The sequence below is a fragment of the Herpailurus yagouaroundi genome, unplaced genomic scaffold (genome assembly GCF_014898765.1).
Source record: "Herpailurus yagouaroundi ecotype Mexico unplaced genomic scaffold, PumYag 28, whole genome shotgun sequence".
In the NCBI taxonomy this organism is placed as follows: Eukaryota; Metazoa; Chordata; class Mammalia; order Carnivora; family Felidae; genus Herpailurus; species Herpailurus yagouaroundi.
In genome coordinates this window covers 165,201,483-165,215,966 of record NW_024412376.1, presented here as the reverse complement: position 1 = coordinate 165,215,966, position 14,484 = coordinate 165,201,483, and the positions used below count along the sequence as shown (strand labels likewise).

The 14,484-nt window shown below is 56.8% G+C and overlaps 1 protein-coding gene across 1 annotated transcript in view; it reads right to left on the bottom strand.

Moving 5' to 3' along the window:
- Window positions 1–14,484, bottom strand: part of SORCS2 (sortilin related VPS10 domain containing receptor 2) — a 276,069-nt gene that overhangs the window by 79,124 nt on the left and 182,461 nt on the right. The window contains exon 6 of the mRNA XM_040495164.1: window positions 1,931–2,095. Within this exon, the coding sequence (XP_040351098.1) occupies window positions 1,931–2,095 (165 nt within the window). The remainder of the gene's footprint in view (window positions 1–1,930; window positions 2,096–14,484) is intronic.

Genomic DNA, 14,484 nt, shown 5'->3' with positions numbered 1-14,484 from the left:
ATCAATGTCCCCCAGCCCCACCCATCACCCACCCAGCCCTCCACCCACCCATCCACCCATCCATCCACCCATCCATCTACCTCCACCATCAATGTCCCCCAACCCCACTCATCACCCACCCACCCATCCACCCACCCACCTCCATCAATGTCCCCCAGCCCCCCCCAGCACCCACCCAGCCCTCCACCCATCCACCTCCATCAATGTCCCCCAGCCCCACCCATCACCCACCCAGCCCTCCACCCACCCATCCACCCATCCATCCACCCATCCATCTACCTCCACCATCAATGTCCCCCAACCCCACTCATCACCCACCCACCCATCCACCCACCCACCTCCATCAATGTCCCCCAGCCCCACCCAGCACCCACCCAGCCCTCCATCCATCCATCTCCATCAATGTCCCCCAACCCCACCCAGCACCCACCCACCCACCCACCCATCTGCATTTCAACATCCATCCATCCAATCAATGTTGTCAGCCAGGAACTTGAGACAAAATGGTGTAAAAACTAGGCACCGTCTCTGCCCTCGAGGAGCTTTACCCAGACAGCAACCAAATAATATCACAGATACACAGGCACGCTGCAATCAGCCCTGAGAAAAGAGGTGCACTGGCGCCTGGAGGCGTGTGGAGCAAGGGGGCCCAAGCAGGCCTGGGGGTTGCAGAGGAAGGTTCTGGAACGGACAGCTCCACTCCCATTTGCCTCCAGACTATGTTCTGCCCTTCTCCACTCTTCTCTGCCCTGGGTGCTGTGGCCTGTGTGGTGTCCACTGTCCAGCCTCACCCTGGCTGTGTTCCTGGTCCCGGGCCTGGCCTTCTCCTGGGCACCTGCCAGAGACTCTGGGGGCCTCACTTCCACAATGACAGGCTGAAAAATCCCCACACCTGTGGACGTGACCCTATAGAGCAAAGAAGGACTTGGCAGATGTGATTCAGTGAAGATCTTTAGATGGGAAGATTCTCCTGCGTTACTTGGGGAGGGGGGGGGGGGGGGGGGGGCAGAGGGAGATTTCCCACACTTCTCAGATTTCTCTTTCTCTCTCTCTCTCTGTCTCTCCGAAAACACAGCAGACAGAGAGAGGAAGATGCTGCCTTTGAAGATGAGGGGTTCCTTCACAAGGCACCGAACGCCAGAAGGTGGGAAAGGCCAGGTTCCCCCCAGAGCCTCCAGAGGGAACAAGGCCCTGCCGACACCGTGACTATGGCCCAGTGAAACTGACTTTGGACTTCTGGTCTCCAGGACCGTGGGAGGCCACACTCCTGCTGTTGTAAGCCATCAAGTCTGTGGTCATTAGCTACAGCCCTGACAGAAGCCAGTACTGGCCTTTGCTACTCTAGGGCTCCAGGGCTTTCCTTCCTCCACCGCTCTCGCCCTCTCCGGCGGCACCTCGTCCCCAGCCCTCAAGGACCTGGGGTGGGGGCCGATCCCTCCTGGCACCTGCCCTGAGTCTCTCCTACCCTCCCCCGGGCCTGGAAAGAGCCCTCCGCCACATTCCCCTCGATTGCCCTGGGAAGGTGCCCTTGGGTCCCTGTGGGGCCCTGGTGACACAGCCCCCGGAGGAGAGGACACGGAGACGGGATCTGAAGGATGCCCCACTTGCCTAGTGAAAGGGGACGAGCATCCCAGGCTGTCAGAAAGACCTGGAAAGGCCCAGCATGGGAGGGTGTGTGGAATGTTCTAGAAATGGAAGAAGACTTATGGCTGGTACACTCAGAGGGGAGGCAGAGAGGAACAACCCTAATAATTACTGCTTTTCTATCCTGTCTCACACACTTAACCTGCGCCAAGTGCACGTTTTCCCTCCTCCCACTTGGTTCCCACGCAAGGCGGCCGAGCGTGGGGGCATCCAGACCACCCAGACCTCGGGGGGACGGCTGCACGTGGCCACGACACCACCCACGCTCCAGCCCCGGCCTGCTCACCGAGCTCTCCTTGCTGTAGGCCAAAACCTTGTCCTCCTCCTTGGGGTGAAAAATCAGAGTTTCCACGGAGAAGGGGACGAGCTGCTTCTGGAAGGTGGCCCCCTCGTCCGTGCTAAGGAACAGGCTCTGGTCCCTGTCGCTGAGTGAGGAGCTCACCAGGACGACCTGAAACACAAAGCCGGGAAGACGTGAGGCCTCCCCGCTGCACACCGCGGAGGGCAGGGCGGGAAGCAGCCGGTGGCCAGCCCCTGCCCATTCGTGCTGACCCGTCACTCATCCGTTCGTTCGTTCACCCGCTCAGCAGGTGTTCCCCAGCCCAGGGTGCCGGGCGGGCATCGTGGGGACGGTAAGGCCCCGACAGTGAGCCGGGGGTTTCCGCGGTAAATGATCCGTTCTGTGGGGGCGGCAAGAGAGACGAGCCAACACGTCACCCATCGCGCGGGAAGTACCGTTCCCAGGCTGACCGGTGCCCCAAGGAGACAAAGCAGGTGCGGGGAGAGGCTGGCCCAGGGCTGCCTACAGAAGCGCAGAGCGGGACCGGGTCGGGGGTGGCCCAGGACAGCGTGCGCCGGGGAGCGGACCTCAGAGGTGAGGTGGCCAAGGGGAGACGGGCCTGGAGGGGTGGCCTCCTGGCAAATTCTGTGAGGCCCTAATTAGAGGGTGCCGCAGCGGGTCGAATGGCATCCCCTGGGAGGATGTGCCAGCCTAACCCTCACTGAGGACAGGCTCTTCACGGACATGATCGAGTTAAGCGCCTCAGGCCTGGAAACGACAGACAAGTGACCCACGGAGCGGACCCCGCCATCAGGTGCGTCCCCTCTGCAGGTGGCCGCTGTGGGTGGGGGTCCCACAGGGCCGTTCTCAGCCCCGCCTGGAGGGTCAGGAAAGCCACAGCCCCAAGGGGCGCATCCTGTTTTGGAAGCCGGCCTGTGGGGCCCTTTCTGGACTTGCCCACTTTTCTGCTCAGGTAAGTGCACAGGTATAAACCCTCCTGTGGGGTGTCCCATGTCTTACGGGAAGGTCGGGAAAGGCCGGCCCCGGGTGAGAACAGGTCGGACCTGCCGCCTACACTCAGGGGTCCACAGGAACCCTCAGAGACAGAAAAAAGGGGCACAGGGAGAGGCTTCCCTCCCCGCCCCCCCCCTCCCCCAGGCCAGAGGGCATCGGCCAGGTGGGGGGCTGGGAAGGTGATGCGGGCACCTGGCCCTGGGAGCGGGTGGCCCCCCAGGCTACGTGGTCAGCCCCCCGCAGTGTGGATGAGCCCACCCTCTTCTGGTAGGTCCAGTCCCCACGGAGAAGCTGAGGGTTTTCCTACCCTCAGGCCTCACGGAAACTTCTGGGCTCCTCAGAGCCCCAAGGAGACTGCGAGCTCCGTGGCGGGGCCCCTCCTGGACTAGCCTCGCTCGCTGCCTCCTGCTTGTACCCTGGCCATGGCCAGGGCGGTCCACCCACCCGCAGCCACCCCACCTGCCCCCTCTGTTTGTTTCCCCCTCACCCCTGGGCCCGGCAGAGTCCCCTGCTTCAAGGCTGCAGGGGACCCGGTATTGGCCCATCAAAAGCTCACCACCCTTCCTGGAGGGAAGCTCTTCCCCCGTGTTCAGGCCTGTGGAGTCCACTGCTGCCCCCCTCCCCGCCCCCACCCCTGCAGGGCCTGTGAACCCCACACCCTTGTGAAGGAATGAATGAGTGAATGGACAGACACCACGTGCTGGTGGAGTAGGGGGCTGGGGGCACACTCAACCGCAGACAGCCCCGTTCCAATCCCATTGCCTCTGTGACCTCAAGCAAGCTGACTTACCCTCCTGTGCCTCATTCTCCTTGTCTGTAAAATGGGGCAGATAATCGGCCCCTGGCACCGGGCCAGACTGCAATGCAAGTCTAACACAGCTGTCACCAGACCGTCCTCATGAGAGCTCCAAGGGGCAGTTCTCACGTCTGCTTGGCTGATGGGGAAGCTGAGGCACAGAGCGGGGTGCTGTGCTGGCAGGGGCTGGGACTAGCCTGGCCCAGATGAGCCCGGCTTTCCCGGGGGAGGCTGTGGGGTGCTGAGCCCCCTTCGTGTGGCCTTCCCACACCCAGCATCCCTCTAGAAGATGAGGAAACACACGGGCATAGATGTCTCTACAAATGAGAATCCAGTGTGCTCTTTCCAGGGGAACCCCGAGGAGCTCTCCTGGGCCACAGTGCCCTCCCCCCGCCCCCCGCCAGCAAACGGAGGGTCTGAAGGAGGAGGGCAGGGCACTCCCGGAGCCTGGTCCCTCAGAGGCTGTGCTCCTGGAAGGTGGGGGGGGGGAAGGGGTCGGAGGTGTCCCTCCTGGTGTGGTTTCTGCGCAGGAGAAGCAGAGGGGCTGGGAGCGGCTGGGGAGCCAGCGTCACGTAAACTGGTTCCGGGAAACGTTTCATGACAAGGGGACTTAGACCCCCGTGGAAAGAAGCAGAGTAAGGACTCAGCAGCAAGTACAATTCCTGTGGATTTCACACGGGCAAGACGGTAAGGAGGCGTGCTACGATTCTGTCCACGGTACGTGTAGTTGTGTCGGTGCACAGAAATTAGAACGGAGGTGTTATTATCCAGCCGTAAGGAAACGGGACGACATGCACGGGTCTTGGGGGCGCCGTCTAAGGGAGGTGAGTCAGAGAAAGACAAATACTGCGTGACCTCACTTACAGGTGGAGTCTTAAACACGAAAACAAGGGCCGCCCGGGTGGCTCAGTCCCTTAAGCGTCCGACCTCGGCTCAGGTCATGATCTCACAGTCTGTGAGTTCCAGTTCTGTGCTGATGGCTCAGAGCCTGGAGCCTGCTTCCGATTCTGTGTCTCCCTCTCTCTCTCTCTGTCCCTACCCTGCTCGTGCTCTGTCTCTCTCTCTCTCTCTCTCTCAAAGATAAATAAATATTAAAAATAGTTTTAAAAAAATGAACTGAAAGAAATACAGGAGACCCTGACAGTGGTTGGTTTTAAGTGGTGGAGTTAAAAGGGCTTTTTTTTTATTTTAAATAAAATTTTTAGTGTAGGATCATTTTACATTTACAGAAAAGTTGCAAAGATAGTACAGAAGGTCCCGTCACACCCCTGCCCGGTTTCCTCTGTTGGGATATCTCGCATCAGTATCAGACGTTTGTCACAGCTAAGGAATCAGCATCAGCATACATGTACCCTCTGAATGCCACACTGCGTCCCACCAGTGTCCCCACGAATCGCTTTTCCCAGTCTAGGACACCATCCGGGACCCCACGCGACATTCAGTCCTCACGTCTCCCTGAGTTCCTCTGGGCCCTGACTTTCTCAGACTTTCTCCTGGTTTTTCATGACCTTGACAGTTTTGAGGGGTTCACGTACTTTGCCGATTGCCTCTTAGATTTCAGCTTGTGTGCGCTTTCCTCGTGGTGTCACTGGGGTTACAGGTGTCTGGGAGGAAGGGCACAGAGGTGAGGACCATCCCTACCGCAGCGGGTCCAGAGTGCACGCCCTCGAGGGGGCCTATGGCCGCGGTGCTGGCCTCGCTGGCCGTGTGGTCACTGGAGACTGGAACTCATTCTCTCGCCGTGTCCACGCTGTCCCTTTGGAGGATGTCCCCAGGCACAGCCCACATCTGCAGGGGGAGGGCCGCTCCCTCTTTGAAGGCAGAGACTGGAGTTATGTGCATTCTGGTGAATTCTTCTGCTGGGAGACTGGTCTCTTCTCTCCCATTTGCTTATTCAAGCATCTATTTACATCACTATGAGCTCATGAATATTTATGTCAGACTCTGAGTTGTAATTCAATGCTGTTCTGTTATTTTCTTGCCCAAGGGCTCCAGCTCTGGCTATTGGGAGCTCTTCTTGGCTCCCGGGCCTTTCTTGCCAGAAAACAGCCTGCTTCTACTTCTAAAGGTTCTGAGCTGCCCCTGGCCTCCCGGGATGCTTGGGAGGAGAGAAACAAATCACCCAGATCTCTCACCCTCTTCGTGGAGACGGCTCGGCTCATTTCCACATCCGCCCAAAGCGCGGGCCACACTCTGTGCCCCACCCCAGGGCAGCAGCCCACACGCCTGGCTCCCACGGGGCCAGGGAAGCCCAACTTCCACTCACTGAAGTGCTTTCTTGTGGTGATCATTTCTAAATGTTCTTACAAGGCAACTATTTGCTTGTTTACCTCCCCGAGCAGGTCACGATCCTTGAGCTTAGGGAGAGCGACTTAACTCCTATCTTGTACTGTTAACGTGTAGCACAGGCTTGACAAGGTGCTGTCGGCTAGCCACGCCTGATGGATGCGGAATGCGTGCATGAATGCATAAGTCCGTCTCAATTTGTGGCTCCCAAGGAACTGTCTGTTTGCTTTTCTCCTTCAGGAGGAAAACATTCCTAGGGATATTTAAGAAGCCTGGAGACCCGACGTCATAAAAATTCTCATTCACTCATTTCCTTCCATTTTTCAAAGCTTCGCACATCAATGAAGGCTCGTTCGTACGTTCGTTCATTCATTCATCCATTCATTCTTTCTTCTGCAGAATCAAGCAAAGATTTAGGTATGCACAGGGCTTTGTGGCAGCAGAGCCGGGAGAACGTAGCATCCAGGTACAGGGCAAAAGGGAGGGCTTCCTGGAGGAGGTGATACCCAGATGTGCCCTCACAGTGGGACCACGACAACCCCAACCTCAACCCTGATAATTCAGAATCGGACTTTACAACTTCAAAATGAATCCACAAGTGATAACATTAAAACAGCTCCTTTGAAAATTTCTGAGCCCCTGGTTCTGGGCAATTCCAACACAGCTGACTATTTCTCATTTAAGTTTGGTGTCCCTGCTTGGCAGGTGCCCCCAGCATGAGTTTAGCCTGGTTGTATGATAGGACACATTTCCTCTCACTTGTCAAACACCTCCTCATCCGCGGAGGCTCATTTCAAACACCACCTCCTCCAGGAAGCCTTCCATGATACATATCCTCCAACAGAGTTACTCCAATCCCGCCTCTGCCCCTTCCTCCAGCGTCTTGTGCATTCATTTGCTCCACAGCCCAGCATTCCTAGCGTCCTTCTCTTTGGGAGCCCATCTTTCCATTCGGTCTGGGCCTGTGTCTTTGCCACTGTTCTACCTCCAGCCCAGAGCACAGGGCCTGGCACTGAGTGGGTGGGCGCCATGTTCCCAATAAGCGGGGGTTGGCGCTATCCCCGCACGAGTTAGGGCTCTGGGTACGGCCCACCCCTCCATCACAGCCCTGCCTGTGGCGGCACCAAGGTGGAGAAAAGAAAGGGAGGAAGCAGTTCTGGCCGGGGGCCCAGCAATCTGGATCGGGCGCTATTTTCAGCCTCAGAGTGGGACAAGTAAGCCAGGAAAGATGGGGGAAGAAAAAGTGCTGACAAGGAGAGGATCACTGGAGCAAAGAAAACAAATCAATTAGCATCGTGCAGCGTGGAGGCTGGCAAATTGCGCTTCCGAATTGGGAACCAGACTATTTTCCATGGTGTATTTTTACTGCTTTCTATTCCGGGGAAGCATATGGTACCTGCTCTAGGTTCTGGGGGCCCACGAGGCTGGGCATTTCAAAATCTGAGGCCACACGTTAGAGAGAAATATGCAACAGCCTCATCAGACTGGCGGCCGGCCCATTTGAGCGCGGGTCCCGGGACGGGCGGCATAATTTGCGGGGCCCAGGCAACGTGCAAATGGAGGGCTCCTTGTTCGAAAAGAATTAAGAATTTCGGGGCTCCTGGGTGGCTCAGTCGGTTGAGTCTCGGAGTCTTGGTTTCGGCTCAGGTTATGATCTCACAGTTCCTGAGATCGAGTCCCGTGTCGGGCTCTACACTGACAGTGTAGAGCCTGCTTGGGATCCTCTCTCCCTCTCTCTCTCTCTCTCTCTCTCTCTGTCCCTCCCCTGATAATGCTTTCCCTCTCTCTCCCTCTCCCTCCCTCTCTCTCTCTCTCAAATATAAATAAATATTTTTTTAAAACAGGAATTTTAAGACAGTGGCAGGTGAGAAACCAAGCACTAGGTCCTGTGACAGCCCAGGTTACACACACACCGGAAGCCTGCCCCCGTCACCCCAAAACTATCCAACTGATAAACTCTGGGACCCGTAGCCCCCGCATCACTGGAGCCTGCTAGGAGTGCAGAGTCTTGGCCCCACCCGGACCTGCTGGCCCAGACTGCACTTCCTCAACGTCCCTGGTGAGCCCCAAGCCCCCTCCGGGTGGAGGCCTGCTTTACACAGTAGCTCCTGCTGTTCGTCAGCTCTGAGCCCACTGGCCGCGTGCCCCTCAGTGCGCTGGCCCACCCTGCCGCTGCTCCCCACCCAGTGATGATGACATACCAGCCTGCATCAGGCCCCGTCCCCGGGTTTCTGTCGCTCACGGCCCCACCCTCAGCCTCTGAGATGCTTCTCCGGGAGTGGAGAGAACACGGAACCCGGCCCCAGGAATACAGCGAGCCCACAACGCGAGCCTGGGGGTCTGGGGGGTAGAGCAGACCCTGGAGGCACACGGAGCTGGGCTTCATGCCTCGGTTGCCCCCCTGAACTGTGCAGCCTTGGGAAAGCTGCTTCACCTCTCTGAGCTGCAGTGTCTTCCTCTATAAGATGAAGACAGGAATCCCACTGCAGAAGCGATCAGAAGAGAGGGTCCCTGGGGCACAGCCGGCATGCTGACCGTGCCGGAAGCAGGCCGTACGGGATAACGGGGTTTATTATGGCGGTGGGTTTTTTTTTTTAAACAAGTTCACCAAGCACCATCCTGAGTCAGGGTCACGTTGTGGGGGCAGGTCACAGGTGGCGGTGACAGGGACAGGAAGCCTATGGCCCCCTGCACCGTGAGATCCCGGGACAGACGTGGGCAGAGGGCAGAGAGGGTGCCCTGGAGGAATGACCCCTGTTGCTGGGGCGGGAGCAAGGGCACGGCCAGAGAGGCCAAGTGCCCTGTGGAGGTCCCACTGCCAGCCAGCGTCATCCTCTCTCCCTACATTCCCCATCTGCACCAGTGGCACACATCCTGGCCAGTGACATGACTGCACCTGCCCAGGAAGTAGCAACAGACACTGGGGCTCCCGTCCCGGTGGACTTGGGAGGGTCTAGAGACACCTCCCGCCTCCAGGGGCTATCAGGAGTGGCTTCCAGAAGTCTGCAGGTCGGTCCAGGGCTGGGGGGATGGATTTCTGGCCATGTGAAGAGGCAGGGTGAGGCAGGGAGGGGAGGGGGGCTTTCGGTTCCTCCTCATCCTTTTCTTCTCCCCCCACCCCCAGGTCAGGAGACCCGCCTGAACCGGGGCCTGAAGACGCCCTCCTGGGACCCTTCGCCCGGAGCCTGTGCCTCCCAGCCTGCCTGGCTCACCTCCTGCTCGCACCTGCTGGCCTGCCCCGCCCCCGGTGGGAACCGCGTGTGGCCCCGCCCTGCCCTGCTCAGGCCTCCAAGGCCAAGTCGCCTTCCCCGGTCCACGGCTTCCCACGGCAGGGTTTCCGGCCCATCTCCTCCAAAAGGTGGTGCCAGCGCCCCAGCCTGCCTCACAGCAAGCCTCTCGCAAATCACAGCTCTCAGTGCTCCGAGTTATAAAAGGAAACAAACAGCATCCAGAAACTATTTCTTGCCTCTGCTACAGCTCCGTTTGAGTGTGCAACAGATCTCTGGTTTCCATTCAGAACTCCAACAGGGAGAGGATTTTTTATTTTAGCCTGCCCTTTCCCAAGCGCATGGCTAAAAGGGTCCCCGCCCCAGTCCCCGGGATCCGTGTCACCTGCGGTCACCTATTTAAAATCGCCCATCGCCCAGTCTATTCCTGGCCGGACAGCTGTGCCCAGCTGGGGGACACAGAACACTTGGCTTTGACTCCAGGAGAGGCAGGAAGCAGAGACAAATAGGTACGGCAGAGTCCTCGGGCCTTAAATTAGAAGCTGTGGAGAGCACCTTCTGCACGCGCGTGTGACTCACAAGGACGAAAATAACTGCCCACCCAGCGCCTCACTCTTGTGGGGCACGCATCCTGCTGGGACATTGACCACACACTCAGCACCCCCCCGCCCAGAGCGATCACTCCACACGATGCTTTCGGTTCGGGTGGCCACGAGCACTGAAGAGGTCACGGGAGCACCACTGCGCGGTGGCCCGGCCATCTCTGGGTTCCGTGGGAAAAATATAAGCACTCTTCGTTATTTTTGTGCTTTCTTAAACCAGAGAGAGACGTTATTGGAAAAGCCACGGGTGACGTGAATTAATGGAGACGCAAGCCTTCACGATCGCGTCGCTGCTGGGGACCCTTCAGGGTCTCCTCTGCCCGTGCTCCCGAGTGCGGCATTCACGACGCTGCCCCGTGACCTCGCCCTATGGACCTCACGGTCACATGACCCGAGGTCCAGCCATCCCAGACGGCCTCCCGTCCCCCAAACGCCCGCGGCAGCCTCACACTCAGCTTTAGAATGCCCCCGACTTTGCCCAGACACCCTTGGCTGTCTTCTCATCGACTGCAGTGAAGGCTGAAGCCTGGGGGGGGGAAGCCTGGGGAAGGGGGGATCTCCCAGGGTCCGGAGATCGAGCCCTGCGTCGGGCTCTGCTTGGGATTCTCTCTCTCTGTCTCTCTGACCCTCTCCCCCGCTCACGTGCACACGCTCTCTAAAATAAAATCTTGGGGCGCCTGGGTGGCGCAGTCGGTTAAGCGTCCGGCTTCAGCCAGGTCACGATCTCGCGGTCCGTGAGTTCGAGCCCTGCGTCGGGCTCTGGGCTGATGGCTCGGAGCCTGGAGCCTGTTTCCGATTCTGTGTCTCCCTCTCTCTCTGCCCCTCCCCCGTTCATGCTCTGTCTCTCTCTGTCCCCAAAATAAATAAACGTTGAAAAAAAAATTAAAAAAAAAAAATAAAATCTTAAAATATTAATAAAGTTTCTTGGCAAACTATAAACTGGGGCAGAACTAAGATCGAGAGACCTCCTGACATTCGTTCTAAACACAGCTAGCTCCTGAAAGAAACGTGGAAAATGGCGAGGCTCCCCCTGGTGCTCGAGTCCACACACGCTTCTTGGGGGTTCGCGGCAAGCTGGGCAGACCAAGGCAGGGGGTGAGCGGCAGTGTCTGTGGGCTGTCCTATTCTGGGCGGGATGCCGGGATGCCCACCCCCCACCTGCCCTGCACTCAGTGCAGGGAATTTGTGAGAACGTCTGGAGGAGAAGCGTCCAGAGAAATACGCCCCGAGGCACCGAGGGGATGGGGGGAGGCACACATGGCTGATCCCTATTCGGCCTTCACTGATCCAGTTGAGGCACGTTTTCTGAGCACTGCGGCCTGTTAGGTGTGCGGGAGACGAAGTCACACAGGAAGGACGGAGCCCCCCTCCCGGGGGCCTTGCATCCCAGCGGAGGAGACAGGCGATGTTTCGGAGCTCGGGAAGTACTGTGAGAAGACGAATCGGGGGTCACGGCGGCCAGTGACCCCCGGTGTGCAGACACAGGTGCGGAAGCACGCACATGTGGCTCCCAGCCTTCCACGCGTGCGTGCACAGAAAGACACGCTTGTCTCTGCATGCACATGCAGAGAGGATGAATAAAACCGTCCAGAAGGCTAAAAACACTGTTCAGTTCCAGCTGACGGGACTCTGGGTGTTTTTATTTCTTTTGAGTGTGTTTCTGTCCTATCCTCAGCCTGTAAGGGGAGAGGCGCTGAGCACATACCTGCAGGGTGGGCCAGGACGTTTTAAGATGGGTCTGTGCTCACTGCGCAGTCAGAGAAAACGGTAAATCGTATACTTTTGTGAAGACAGGAATTTGCTTGGGAATAAGAATAAGAATGTACAGGGGCGCCTGGGTGACCCCGTTGGGTAGGCGACCGACTTCGGCTCAGGTCACGATCTCATGGTTTGTGAGTTCGAGCCCCGCGTCGGGCTCTGTGCTGACAGCTCGGACCCTGGAGCCTGCTTGGGATTCTGTGTCTCCCTCTCTCTCTGCCCCTCCCCCGCTCACACTCTGTGTCTCTCTCTCTGTCTCTCTCTCGAAAGTAAATAAACATTTAACCAAAAATGTACATTCAGTTCTCTACTGAGTAGATAAGGCAGGAAGAAAATTTTTAAAAAGTGAAGATTTCTAGATAATCTATGTACAGTTATTAATATTTTTAATTCAACTGTATTTCCTTCTCTTTTTTCATCTTTCCTTCCTTCCATCCATCCATTCATTCATCCGTCCCTCATCCATCCATCTCTCTAGGCAACCAATGTTCCTTCCTTCCTTCCTTCCTTCCTTCCTTCCTTCCTTCCTCCCTTCTTTCTTCCTCCTTCCTTCCTTCCTCCTTCTTTCCTTCCTTCCCTCCACCCTCCCTTGCTCCCTCCCTCCACCATCTGTCCATCCACCCATCCATCTAGCCATCCCTCTACCACCAACCTAGCCATCTATCCAAATTTCCCCCCACTCCTCCCTCTTCGACCCATTCATCCTCCATCCATGAATCCATTGACAACTCCCTGCCAAGTGGATGTAAGTGCTCATGAGGAGGGGAACAGTGTCCACGTTGAGTCCAGTGCACGTTTTAGTCGCCTACTGCAATCATCACTGAACCCACCCTCCTTGGTGTGGGTACCAGTGGCTCATGGCTCCCCATCTTGTGTCGGCATAGACCTGAGATGCAGGGGTGGACCATAAGAGGGAAATCGCATTCACTGAGAACCTGCCACGTGCCTGGCCCTGCGCTAGGTGCTGGCACAGGGGTTCTCACGTTTTGGTCACAACAGCGACGAGGCGGGAGATGTTTTTTCTCTGTTCTATAGACAAAACCCAGCAGCGTGGAGGGGACACTGACCCGTGCGGGCCCACGGAGGCTGAGAGCCGTGGCATTGGCCCAGCTCTGCCTGACGCTAACTGCCTTGTCCTGCCTCTGAGTCAAGACGTGAACCGACAGGCATCCAACACGATTTGGTAAAACGTCCACGCAAACACAATGATGGAATGGATTTTCAGGCAAGGGCTGGTTCGGTTTTAATTACTGACCTGACAATCACTCAAATGCCAGGAAACATCCCCAAGAACATTTGTAAATTTAATGGAGAGGCAAACCTTTTCCCTTCGGCCAGAGGCTGACTCGGAATATCTTGTGTCTGATCGATAGTAACCAGATAAGGCAAACATATTTCAGGCCATAAAAAATAGCTCATCACCAATATTTTACAGCCTTGATTTATTAATACACTTGTCCGTAGCATCGTGAAATGAGAGGTCCCCCGCCGCCCCTCCCCCATCATTATTGATGATCTCTGTTCTCTAAAGGGGCTTACGCTGTGGCTTTGGAGTGAAAACGGTTTAATTGTGTTTTGTTTGGTTGTCTGAAGATTGTCTTCAGACAAAGCTAAAAGCCTGCTTGCTTGGGCGGAGGGTGGCGGATGGCTAATTCTCCAGAGTGACTGTGTTCTGGAAGACTGTCTTTTATCAGGACGGCTGTATTAACCGTGTACGATTAGATCTGCAAGCAATTTGTGCATTTATCTGCCCCCTCACTGAACGGTAGGGAGCGAGAGAACGTATGTCAGTACCTGCTATGCCTTTTCAGCAGTGACTCGGGCAGCGTCCCGGCTTTTGGAAACAACTGTGGGATCTCTCAAGGCTTGCTCTCCAAACGTTTGAGAACAGACACCAAGATATCCTTGCCACTGCTGGTCGAGTTGATGGAAACGTCACACTAGCATCAACTAGAAGCCACTGTCATCCCCTTCCCTTGAGGTGAGGGGAAGGCCGAGGCCACGGTCATCGGTGTCAGGACCGCTGAGGTTCTGTGGTCACAGAATCAGGTAAACACAGAGCTGAAAGGCTTCCTCTGGGTGAGGAACCTGAATCCCCACCGGGATGAGACCCATCAAGGTCTTGTAGCTGGTATCACCTTGAATCATGGCTCACCTGAACGAGACGCTTCGTGTCACGCAGAGTAGGTGACAGCACTGTTCATAAGATGAGTGTACGTAACATTTATTGAGCATTTACTGTATGCCAGGCACGACACTGAATGTGTTACATGTAGTTCGGCAACCCTCCAGTGAGGTATTTACCTGCTTTCCTCCCTGCTGATGGATGGAGCAAGTGTGCCACATGGAGGGCAGTAACCCTCCCTGGGTGGGCAGCTGGAGCCAGGCTCCATCCAGGCTCTTCCTCGCACCTGCAGAGATGGGCAAGGGGCACAGAGTGCCCTTTCCACCACTGTTTACTCAGGCGCCCACGGGACCGATGTCAGCTCATGCCAGGGACAGAGCGAGGGCAGCCTTGTTGCCCTTGGCTTGATGGAGCCCACAGTCACCACAGTGGTGACAAGACTGAGGAAGCACATAAAGGGGCATTTATGAACTCCAAGGGAGGTCCAACCATTCAACAATGGGGGGGTGTCTAGGAGGGCATTGGCAAGACCATGAACTCCAAGGGGGCCCAACCATTCAACAATGGGGCGCTGTCTATGAGGGCATTGGCAAGACCATGAACTCCAAGGGAGGGCCAACCATTCAACAATGGGGGGGGGAATCCCTAGGAGGGCATTGGCAAGACCATGAACTCCAAGGGAGGCCCAACCATTCAACAATGGGAGGGGTGTCTAGGAGGGCATTGGCAAGACCATGAACTCCAAGGGGGCC